This window comes from Ahaetulla prasina, chromosome 2, assembly GCF_028640845.1.
Source record: "Ahaetulla prasina isolate Xishuangbanna chromosome 2, ASM2864084v1, whole genome shotgun sequence".
Lineage (NCBI taxonomy): Eukaryota > Metazoa > Chordata > Lepidosauria > Squamata > Colubridae > Ahaetulla > Ahaetulla prasina.
The window spans coordinates 168398558-168411066 of record NC_080540.1 but is presented as its reverse complement, the minus strand read 5'-3'; the positions used below and the strand labels follow the sequence as shown (position 1 = coordinate 168411066).

Sequence of the window (12509 nt, the reverse complement as noted above, 5' to 3'; positions counted from 1 at the left end):
AGGTCAGCCACTTTACACACTCTTTAAGTTCAGAGAATAAAGCTAGTTAATGAGTTGCAAATCAAGCCCACGGACTTGTAAGGTGACTCGGAGGTCACTATAAACCGCAACCAGACAATATGCTCTGCCTGACCTGTGGTTCTTCATTTCTGAGGGGAAGTGTTGCCTCTGATGTGTGTCATTCCCTAATAGTAAAGTTCATAACTCACCGCAGTTGTCCTTGAACAGTCGGAAACACTGTTCGAGGACAACTGTGATGAGTTATTTATGAACTTTACTATTAGGGAGTCTTGGCAACTTGGAGATGTGTGGACTTCAACTCACAAAATTCCCTAACCAATAAGGGAAGCATAACTGGCTGGAGAATTCTAGGAGTTGTAAACCACATCTCTTCAAGGCTGAAAAAGACTGTTCTAGAATACTGTAAATACTACGGGCTTCTTTTGTTTCTGATTGGCTGCCTTTTCAGGGAAACAAACCAATGAGGGTTCACACTGGAATTGAAATAAGCTCTGTTCTATGAGTTTATCTTTCTTTGGGGCCAAATGCAAGCATTTTTTTCACCTTGTGGTGGTGGTTTTTCTCTCTCTACAAATGATATATGCTGATCTTTAGGGAAAGCACAAGGACTGACTATTCTGAACCCAACTGAGATGAGGCTGCTTAGGTGATATTGAGTATAGGTTGCATTCCTGGCTAAACCATAAGCATTATTTTGTGATTTAGGATCCTCTGTTGTTTGCAATGTTAACGGGACCCTCCAAGGGCCTTGGTAGCTATTAGCGACAAATTTTTTTTTATTTAAAAATTTAAATAAATAAATAAATAAATCCATTGCATTATTCCTTGTGTTTTGTTTCTAGGTTATTCTGTGGCTGTAGGTGAATTCAGCGGAGATGCCACTGAAGGTATTATGGGGCTTGAGGGAGGACTATCACATTCATTGCTGCTGGAGATAGTACATGTATGCTTTTGGGAGGGAATAAAAAGCTGGCACTGTATATATACCAATAATACAGAATTTATATTGCCTTCCGAATGAAATGCCACTAAATTTGCCAATTAACCCTTTTCTAAAAGTAAAATATTTTCAGATTGTCTATATAATTCAATTGTTGTTTGTTTGCTGCTTTGTTTTGATCACCAAAAATGGAGGCTTCATGTACTTAGGAGAGCAAATGTTGTTACGATAAATAACTTAGAATAGAATAGAATTTTTTATTGGCCAAGTGTGATTGGACACACAAGGAATTTGCCTTGGTGCATGTGCTCTCAGTGTACATAAAGGAAAAGATATGTTCATCAAGAATTCTAAGGTACAACACTTAATGATAGTCATAGAGTACAAATAAGCAATCAGGAAACAATATCAATATAAATTATAAGGATACAAGCAACAAAATTACAGTCATACAGTCATAAGTGGAAGGAGATGGGTGGTGGGAACGATGAGAAGATTAATAGTAGTGTAGATTTAGTAAATAGTTTGGCAGTGTTGAGGGAATTATTTGTTTAGCAGAGTGATGACATTGAGGAAGAAGCTGTTCTTGTGTCTAGTTGTTTTGGTGTGCAGTGCTCTATAGCATCGTTTTGAGGGTAGGAGTTGAAACAGTTTATGTCCAGGATGTGAGGGGTCTGTATATATTTTCACAGCCCTCTTTTTGACTCGTGCAGTATACAGGTCCTCAATGGAAGGCAGGTTGATAGCAATTGTTTTTTCTGCAGTTCTAATTATCCTCTCAAGTCTGTGTCTGATTAGATTACCTTCTCTTCAATGAGGAGTAGAAACTTACCGTATATACTCGAGTATAAGCCGAGTTTTTCAGCATGTTTTTTGTGCTGAAAAACGTCCCCTCGGCTTATACTCGGGTCTATACGGCTTATACTCGAGTTTTTTTTTTTTTTAAGCCCCTCGGCTTATACTCGAGTATATACGGCTTATACTCGAGTTTTTTTTTCTTTTCTTTTTTTCACATTTTACCGGACGGCGCGGGGAAGCCCTGCCGGTGCAGTGAGAGGGGGGGGCGGGGGAGCCGCCAGCCTTCTCAGCTGAGGGAGGGAGGGTTTCCCCAACCGGTAGGTGCCTCATTTCCCACCCTCGGCTTATACTCGAGTCCCCAGTTTACCCCAGTTTTTGGGGTAAAATTGGGGACCTCGGCTTATACTCGGATCGGCTTATATTCGAGTATATACGGTACTTTGTATTACAGGTAGTGTTCAACATATGACCATAATTGAGTCTGGCAATTATGGCCATAAGTCGTGATGGTTCTAAATGGGTCAGCATGTGACTACACCTGATTTTATGACCATTTTGAGATGGTTGTTAAGTGAACACAGCAACCATAAAGCACATGCTGTAGTTAAGCGAATGCCGCGGTTGTTCAATGAACTCTTCATTTGCTAAGAGCCGCGTTTGCCAAAAACCAGAAGTAAATACCAGGTCCTGGCAGAAACATCATAAATTTCAGTCATGTAGCTGTGGGATGCTACCGTGTTCCCCCCAAAATATGACCAAAAGTAAGTCCTAACTTGATTTTTACACGTGCACCCAATACAAGCCCTACCCCCCAAAATAAGCTCTAGTTAAGACATCCACCCACTCCGAGGTGCATGGGGTAGGGCGAGCTGCACGGGTAAAAATTAAGCTAGGGTGGGGATGGAGGGGTGGACCATCCCCCAACCTACTTATCAGGCCTCACACACCCCGACACCTGTCTTGCCTTGCAGGCCTTGTTCTTCTGCGGCCGCTTGCCGTCACTTGCGTGTGTCGCCCCCAACCTCCATTTCACCATCAGAGGTCTTCCAGAAAACCCTCTACAACCAAGAAACGAGATCCGGATTGACGCTCGTGTCACCCCCGGCTTCCGTTTCACTGTCAGAGCCTTCCAGAAACCCCTCTGCAGCCGATAACAGCTGTTATTGGCTGAAGAGGGCTTTCCGGGAAGGCCTCTGAAGGTGAAATGGAAGCCTGCAGGTGACACGTGTGAGTGGCGGCAAGCGGCTGCAGAAGTGGGCCAGCAGCAGAAACACTGTACTTTAAGCGTGAGCTGGTTGCTGGCTGCTCCAAATCCTGTCACGTGACTACAGTGAGTGGGGGCAGCCATTGGAACTTCAGAATTGGATCATAAATAGATTTGAGGAGGGTGGAGTCTGTCGTAACTCCAAATGGTTGCTAAGTAGAAGAACCCATGCTGTAATGCCATATTGTATATCTTGTATCACTCTGCTTCTTGCAGATTTCGTGGCTGGTGTTCCCAAAGGAAATCTCACCTATGGATACGTAAGAGCCATATCCTTGTCATTTCTCAAACTGTCTGTGACATCACCTCCCCCCCCTCACCTCCTTACTAGAGCTGCTAGCTTTGGTCCTATAATCCAACTGAAGGCTACTTGGAGGGGGCCATGAGCTGGTGCAGCATTTTGACTGCTCTCACATAGTGCTGAGAATGCAGCCAAGCTTACGGTTTTCTCCAGGTATAATTTAATGCCAGCCTTCTCCCAAATCACTATGTGTCTTAAGTCTTCAAAAAAACACTTCCTGTATGCGGTTCTATTCAGTCATTTAACGTCCCCTGCTATCCGAAATATCTGCTGAGGGAGCATAATAAGGTCTTTTGAGCCGTAAACTGGGAATTCCCATTTTTCCAAAAATTGGCCCAAAGCCAGATTGAAGCAGTGTCCCTTTCTCTGCAGAAATACCGTATTTTTCAGAGTATTAAGACGCACCGGAGTATAAGACGCAGCTTAGTTTTTGGGGAGGAAAATAAGAAAAAAAATCTGCCTACCAGGTATTCATCTGTCTAGCATCCTTAGTCTGGTCAATTTTAGCACATTAGTTTGCTGGGGGTTTTTATCCCCTGCTTGGGGATAAAAAACAACTTCTAAGGCACAACTGAGAGGAAGCAGCAGTGAGAAAAGCAGGCAAAGCACGGGGAGATCGCTTCACTCGCTAGCGCTTCATTAGGGCTGAAAAAAAGCTTGGAAAAAGCTACATTCAGACACACCCAAATTTTCAGCCTCTTTTAGGGGGGAAAAGGTGCATCTTATACTCTGAAAAATACGGTATATAATTTCCATACTGCTTAGAAGCAGAGTTTTTAAAGTTGTAAATGCCTCATTCAAATCTTAATGTGGCCCCTGTTTTTTTGGAGCTTTCTATACAGCCCTCTCGTCTTCAAAGTATAACCACCTGATCTTCCAGGATTTGGTAGCATTGCCCCCCCCCCCCAAAAAAAAGCACTTCCCTAATACTTGAGTAATTTTAACAGGGATTGTAAGGTTTGGAAGAAGGGCAAATGTACATTGCAAAGGTGAAAGTCCCATAGATGCTATGACTGAGAGCATCCAGCTGGCCATCATGCAACCTCACAGCATTCTCAGGTTGTGCTTTTGCTGCCATGGCATCAGATGTTGTGTTGCTGGAGTAGATCAATGGTTCGCCTTCTGCTTGTCATGCTGGGCTTGCTTGCAACAAGGGCAGATTTTCTTAGAAACATCAGCCCTTTCCATGACCTCTAGTCATCAGTTGTACTGTGTCCAGATTATGATAAAAGTTAAGTGAATTAACCTGGTCACCCGCGAAACAAGACATTGCCTTGTGGCTATATGAGATTGGTTCCTCCTTCCCATCTTCATTTCATGGAATTGCTTGTTTGTTGTGGATCCCTGTGGCTGCTATAGCAACCAATGTATTTCTAAGGAGGAGGGGACTGTAGAGGCCCCAAAATAAAGAAATCTGATTTTCCTAAGGCGTTTTTGATTATGGATGAGCACAGACCCATGATGTGGTAGTCATGTTGGGTTCTTTCCTTTAATGCCTTCAACTTGTGACCTGGCTTCCCATCCTCCTCCTCTTCTCTTGACACTCCCTTCTCCCAAATACTGTAACTTCGCTGTTAATTTGTTCAAATAGGACATTTGACAGGAACCTCAGCTACCAAATCGTGGATGACACAGCACTTGTATGAACAGCTGCTTCTTCTCAAGGTTTTCACAACCCAGATGTGTTAACTCAGTGGCTTTATGACCTAGAAGTGACACTTAACTTTTTTTTAAAAAAAAAAATCTGAATAGATCTCTAAATTCAAACAAAGAATGCTTACCCCAGGACTATCACCTCCCAATTTCTTCTACTAATAGTTGGGGAAAGGGTAACAAAAATGTGCAACAAAAATGTTAATATGAGAGGAGGGGTATGTTATGGTCATTTGAATGAAATACAGGTAGTCCTCGACTTTTCAAAATTTCTCTTGCTAAGCAAGACAGCTGTTAAGTGAATTTTGTGCATTTTACGACTTTTCTTGCCATAAGTGTAAGACGGAAGTTGTTAAGTGAGTAACGTGGTTGTTAAGTGAATCTGGCTTCCCCAACTGATTTGCTTGTCAGAAGGTCACAAAAGATGAACGCTTGACCCTGGGACACTACAATCCTCGTAAATATGAGTAGTCAGTTGTCAAGCATCTGAATTTTGATCGTGTGACCCTGGGGATGCTGCAATGGGTCATAAGTGTGAAAAACAGCCATAAGTCACTTTTGTCAGTGCCGTTGCAACTTCAAAGGGTCACTAAACAAACCGTTGCAAGTCGAGGACTACCTTTATATCCCTTTTTAAAAGCTACAACTGTAGCTTGGTGTCCGGATGTGCTTCTAGATCAGATTTCTCTCAGCTGTGCCAATCCAAATGGAAAATATTGTGACTGTTTCACCTCCTTAATTCATTTTTGCAGGGGGGGGGAAACAAAGCTAGAAGAAGCAATTAGAAAACAGCATTTGTGTCACAAGGAACCATTTAGATTCCACTTCACAAAGCTAAAAACATTTGATGAATTTCTGTGGAGAGATGATGTTTGATGTTACATCTATTTTTCCTCTTTTTTTTTCTTTTTTTGCCCCACCAGGTAACAATTCTAAATGGAAGTGACATTCGACCGTTATACAACTTTTCTGGAGAACAGGTAATGAAATCCATTTGTTACACTGAAGTGATTTGGGCCCAGCTATTGAAAAAGCCTCTTAAATCAGAATAATTTTCTCTCCCTTACGAGATTATATGGCCTGCTCCTAGCAGACTGTGGTGAACAGTCTTATAGATAGGCCTTGACTTGCGACGGCAGTTGGGATCAGAATTTCTGTCGCTAAGCAACACAACTGTAAAGTGCAACTGCCCTGTTTAGCAACAGCAATCTCTGCAGTCCCAAGTTGTTATCGTTAACTGAATCCCACAATCGTTAGGCAAGGCACCTTCCTGCCAGCTTCCCATAGCAAAAGTGGGAACTGGGGAATCTTGACAGGATGTTGCAATTCCCAAGCCTGCAGAGAAATGGCGGTGCTGGATAAAGGAGGGAACAAGGCTTCCGAGGATGTTTGGGGAAGGGTCTGGAGCAGGGGTGAAATGTAAAATTTGTTACTACCGGTTCTGTGGGCGTGGCTTGGTTGGGGAGGGGGTAATGTGACTGGGTGGACGTGAGCAACTTTTTTAAAAAATAAACTTTTAAAAGCATTTTTTTTACAATCTCTTCAGCCGAATAGGCTGTAAAAATGCTTTTAAAAGTGTCTGATGATCAGGCAACTCAGCTGGGATTGCCAGAGGAGCCTTTTAAAAGCATTTTTTACAGCCTATTCGGCTGAAGAGGTTATAGAAAAAATGCTTTTAAAGTGTTCTGACGATCCCAGCTGAGTTGCCTGATCGCCAGAACCCTTTAAAAGCTTTTTTTCTACAACATATTCGGCTGAAGAGGTTGAGAAAAAATGCTTTTAAAAGGCTCCTCTGGCGATCCCAGCTGAGTTGCCTGATTGCCAGAACCCTTTAAAAGCTTTTTTTCTACAACCTCTTCGGCTGAAGAGGTTGAAAAAAAATGCTTTTAAAAGGTTCAGACGATCCAGCTGAGCCACACCATCATCAGAGGCTTTTTTTTTTTTTTTTACTTTTAAAAGCATTTTTTCGGGCGAAGAAAAAATGGTTTTAAAAGTAAAAAAAAAACCTCTGATGATCGCGCAGCTCAGCTGGGCATGGGGGGGGGTGCAGGGATTTTTGCTACCGGTTCTCCAAATCACCTGCCGCCATCACTACCGGATCAGGCGATCCGGTCCAAACCGGGAACATTTCACCCCTGGTCTGGAGGGTATGGAAGAGGTGCCAATAGGGGTAGGGAAGGGTGCCTGGGATGCACACGAGGTGCCATGCAAGTTAGGGGGATGCACAGGGATGTGGTGTGGATCAGGGAGTGTGTGTGGGACACGGCACAGGTTGAAAGGGTGTCCATGGAGATTCTCAATTATCCAGATCATGGTTGTCTCAAAGGTGCTTTTTCAAGAGGCAACTAGACTTTCTTGTTTTTCTTTGAAGACATTTTGCTTCTCATTCAAGGAGCTTCATCAGTCTGACCAATCAAAGCTGAAGAAGCTTCTTGGATGAGAAGCAAAACATCTTCCAAAAAAGAACACAAAAAAGTCCAGTTGCCTTTTGAAAAAGAACTTTTGGGACAGGTAGAGAGGGTGTGTATGGGTAAGCAAGTGGCTGGCATAATGCAAACCGAGTGGGCAGTGGTGAAATTCAAATTTTTTATACTACCGGTTCTGTGGGCATGGCTTGGTGGGCGTGGCAGGGGAAGGATACTGCAAAATCTCCATTCCCACCCCACTCCAGGGGAATGATACTGCAAAATCCCATTCCCTCCCCACTCCTGGGGGAAGGATATTGCAGATCTCCATTCCCACCCCACTCTGGGGCCAGCCAGAGGTGGTATTTGCTGGTTCTCTGAACTACTCAAAATTTCCACTACCGGTTCTCCAGAACCTGCTGAATTTCACCCCTGCCAGTGGGGCTGGCTGGGAGAGGGTGCGCGGGTCAAGGAGACTTATCCCGGCGACTTGCAATTCCTATCAGCTTTCCTTTGACTTTCTGGGGCATGGAAGTCTGCAACTGGCATTCATGTTATCATGGGGCACTTGGCAGTTGGTTGTCGGTGTGAATGGGTTGCTAAGCATCTCAGTTGTGATCATGTGATGGGGGAGGGACATGCTGGGACAGCTGGAACTCCCAGGTTCATAACCACCATTCATTCAGTGCCATTGTAATCTTGAACAGTTGCTGAATAATTTGGTTAGGGGAGAAAAACACATAGATGAGGTAAACTTTCCTTGTGGAGCACCCGTATCCCTCCTTACCTTCTCCACTACTTGAGGTTGATAGCAAAAAATACACACAAAAAAAGATTGTGAATTCTGTTTTCCGAAACTCTCGAGTTTCCATTTCAATGTCACAAGTGTCTTATTTATTTAGATTTTTTAAGAATTTTACATGAAATAAAAGACAAAACTAAAGAAAGAAAGGAAAGAAAGAAAAAGGTGCAAGAAAAGGGAAAAACCCAAAAGTTTGGAATATAATGACTTTCAATCTTCTCTTCGACAAATAATTACAATCTAATAATCTTCCCTCTCTCTTAAATGTTATACAGATCCCTTCAGCCTCTCATTTAGTCCACATCTTTCTTTAATCCATAAAACTATAAATCATCATATCTTTTTTTCTTCTTTCAGTAAAAAGTCCACACAAGATTTCCCGTCTTTCAGGGGGGGAAAATTGTTTTTTCTCCATTTCAGCAAATTCTAACATTTTTACGATCTGTGATAGGGATTTCATTGTTCTTTCATCATTGTCACAAGCTTCTAGCCCTTATGTCAGTGAAGATATACCCAAAACACAAGGCCTGTTGATATATCAGGAGCTGGAAGTGGCGTTGACCAACTTTTACAATAATTGGGGAATGCCCATTTAACCCCAACTTCTATGGCAGAGTTCCAACTTTTATGGCATCTAGTATAAGATCATGACGAAATGGCCTCTTACACTGTAATTGTTTCGTGGTACAGGTTTTGAAGTCCATTCTGCAGGATTTTAGCCTTTTTTCTTGCCTTTATTTATTTCTTTGTTTATATGCCTGTTATTTATCTCTCAGATTTACTGTACCATTGGTTACTGACACCTTTTGGTCATACTTCACTGTAGAACCTCAGCGGCCTGCACTTCCCAAGAGGGGGAAGGTACTTCCAGCTAAAATGAATTTGAGTGTAGTACATTAAGTCAACTGACGAGTTTGAGTAGTGGAAGCTGAGCAGAAGTGAGGAAACTGTGGCCTTCACAACTCCCATCATTGGTCACTATTGGCCATGTTGGCTGGAGCTGTTGGGAATTGCAGTTTGACATCACTTGGGAGGGCACAGTATCTTTATCCTTGTCTTGTAAAACCTGACAACCAGCCTCTTGGAGAATATTTGTTCCTATCATTCATTATGGAAGTGGGCAAATACTGCAGTAAGGATAGGTATGAGGAGGTTGTAGGAGTATGTCAGGGAAACGGGCAGCTCCAATTTTCTGTGATCTCAAAATGCCTTTCTGTCCTGACATTTCTTGATCCCTATCACTTGTCTCAACAGATGGCTGCCTATTTTGGGTATGCTGTGGCTGCCGTGGATATCAACGGTGATGGGTGAGTATTGGGGAGGGGCTGCTTAGTCAACAGTATGCTTGGAGTGGGATGGAAGCCGCTCTTCCCAGCTCCTGAAGAAATTGAATGTGATAATAGATTTAAGTTTGGGTGACGTCTTGATGCACACCATACAGAAATTGTCCATCTGCAGAGAAGATTGAATTATAGGGAGAAGCAGTCAGGGCATGATGGAGAAGAGGGTCTGGTGCAGTGCCAGCGAACCTATGGCATGCGTGCCGGAAGCGGCATGCGAAACCATCCTGTGAAGAATGCATGGTCTCGCTGGCTCCTATTCCATGTTCCTGTGATTACACGCGCGCCGGTCAGCTAGCCATTGTGCGCGCAGGAGTGGCGAAACCCGGAAGAGTGGCATTCTGTCACGCATGCGCAGGCAGGCACCCGAACTTCCGGGTTGACATTGCGTGCATGCGCGATGGCCAGCTGTTTGTTGGGTGCATGTCCATGCCAGTGTTCCGGTGCCGGCTCGCACATGCGCGACGGATCACCGCTCTTCCGGGTATCGGCACTCCCACGCGTGTGACAGCCAGCAGGGCTGCGCATACCTTGCGGGATGGTTTCAGGTGCCACTTCCGGCATGCAGGCCGGCACGCGGTGACGTCAAAGGTTCGCCATTACTGGTCTGGTGTATCCCATGTTGGCTGAGAATTCTAGAAAAGCAACCATACTGAGAAGAGCTAATCTAGATCCCGTTTCCCTCCCTCTTTCGGGCAACTCTGCAATGTTCTCTGGATCCTCCTAGCCATCTGTGATTTATTTCCCAGAGCTTAGAACTGATGGTTTCATTTCTCCCTCTCTCTCCTGCCATGCAGACTGGATGACTTGCTGATCGGTGCCCCCTTGTTTATGGAAAAAACGGAAGATGGCCGTGTTCAGGAGGTGGGCAGGGTCTATGTCTACCTGCAAAAGATATATGGCATGGAGCCCGGTGCCTCAGCTGTACTGACCGGTCACCAAGAGTTTGGCCGCTTTGGCAGTGCTATAGCCTCATTGGGAGACCTCAACCAGGATGGCTACAATGGTATGAAAGTTGGATAGGAGGGGACTGGCATGGGGAAAGGAACAGGAGGTCACCAGGTTTGAGTTACCTCCTTGGCCAAGATGAATTGTCAATGTATGTTTTCACACAGAGAAAGGAGAAGGGATATCCAGCAGCCTATCTGCAAACTAAAGATTTCCATTACTAGAGTTCTGATTTGTTACTAAATGCTTTCCTTTCCTCCGGGTTCGTGGAACCGCTCATTAATTCTTACCTTATCTTATTTCACAATCAAACAAGAAACTGATGCAAGATCTATGTTCCAATTAAAGGGATACACATAACTGAGACTGAGGCATGTTATTGGATATTTTCCAAACAGCTCATAATTGAGACGGAGGCACCTTATTTTGGTGTAGGATAGGAGATGGGAATCTAGGGATTTTCCATAAGCCTTGACCATTGGTCCTACTCCCAGTGGCTAATGGGTGATGGAAACCCAACATTACCCAGAGACTTACAGGTTCCTCTCTCCTGGTATGTGCCTTAAAAATGAAAGCACGTTTCAGTCATATTCCCACCGAGCCAAAAGTTATCTGCATGCTTTTCCTGTCCTGAATATGCCTTCTCATTGGAAGGAGGCAGCTGAGAGCTAATTTATCTGGAAACTTTGCTTTATTTACATGGAGGGTGACTAAATCCATCGCGTTCAATGCAGAGACACAACAAAACTATCTAATCTCTGGCAGAGACATCTGGAGAAAGGCAGGCTTCACTGCCAGGAGAGGCAGCAAGGAACTTTCTCAGCAGACGTTTTCAAAAGGGACTGTAGCTTGTGTCTCGCAGATAAAAATTCCCAGCGGTTATCCTTTCCCGTTCCTGCCTAAAGGAATCTTAAATAGCAGGATATCCACCTGAAATTTTGCCAGTTGAAAAAGCCATTGTGGGTTAGAGATGCCAGAATGATTTTGACTTGGATGAAACAATCTGTTTATGTTTTATTGGAGGGAGCAGGGATAACACTAGCGATAAGAGCATATGGTTTGCAGTCCTAAATTAAGTCCCTGGTATCTTGCTGGCCAAAGTCTGAGAATGTAGTCTGAACGCCAGTCAGAAGATGTTGAGAAAAAAAATCTAGGCTTCTGGTTGGATTTCTTGGAAGCTTTAATTCCTTTCATTCATCACAGAGATGCCCTCTAGCTACACATTCTACTGCACCAGCAAAAAAGAAAGAAAGAAATTTCAGAGCAATGGCCAGCTTTCAAGGGAGGAACTTGGACAATCTTGATTGTTGGGACTGGTGAGGACATTTAGCAGAGTCCATTTTTCAAGCCAACATCTTGTCAAATTGTACTTCCAGAAATTCCCTGTTCTTAGTTTTCCTGTTACAGGTAACTGCGCTCTAGGTGTGGTACTTTGTACGATTCAGTCCTCCTCAGTTTCTTAATTGCATTTCTTGCCGCAGCCACTTTTGTAGAGAAACTCTGTTGTATCAATCTGGTGGTACAGTTGAGACCTGGACCTTACTTAGTCCGGGTGGAGGTAAATTTAAAGTGGTACAAAAGGAGCACTGGTAGGAATCATCTAAGTCAGGAGTGTCAAACTGGTAGCCCGTGGGCCGGATGTCTCACGTCAACGAGGCGAGTTTGGCACCCATGATCTAAATCAGGGGTGGCAAATTCGATTTCATTGAGAGCTGCAGTCAGGGTTGTGTTTGACCTGGGGGGGCCAGGGTGGGATGACAAGCTGGACGTCACTGTGGTGGCCCGAGCACTGCCAGCGAAAACAGGCTCCCGAGCTCCATTTTCGGCTGCGACAGCCTCCTCCAAACCTCTGCCAGCGAAAACTCAGGACGGTCTCACGCAGCCCTCCCAATCTCCATTTTCATTGGCTTAGGCACTGCGGGCCGGTCATTTCCTGTTTCTAGAGCAGCCCTAGGGGCCAGATCTAATCACCCCATGGGCAGAATCCAGCCCGCGGGCCTTGAGTTTGACACGCCTGATCCAAGTAGAAAAAGGGGA

General features: G+C 44.2%; 1 protein-coding gene across 2 annotated transcripts in view; it reads left to right on the top strand.

Moving 5' to 3' along the window:
* ITGA5 (integrin subunit alpha 5) overlaps positions 1-12509 on the top strand; it is a 102520-nt gene that overhangs the window by 57150 nt on the left and 32861 nt on the right. For both annotated transcript variants that reach the window (XM_058170198.1, XM_058170199.1), the window contains exons 8-12: positions 864-908; positions 3240-3283; positions 5901-5957; positions 9439-9491; positions 10322-10530. In XM_058170198.1, coding sequence (XP_058026181.1) covers positions 864-908; positions 3240-3283; positions 5901-5957; positions 9439-9491; positions 10322-10530 — 408 coding nt within the window. The remainder of the gene's footprint in view (positions 1-863; positions 909-3239; positions 3284-5900; positions 5958-9438; positions 9492-10321; positions 10531-12509) is intronic.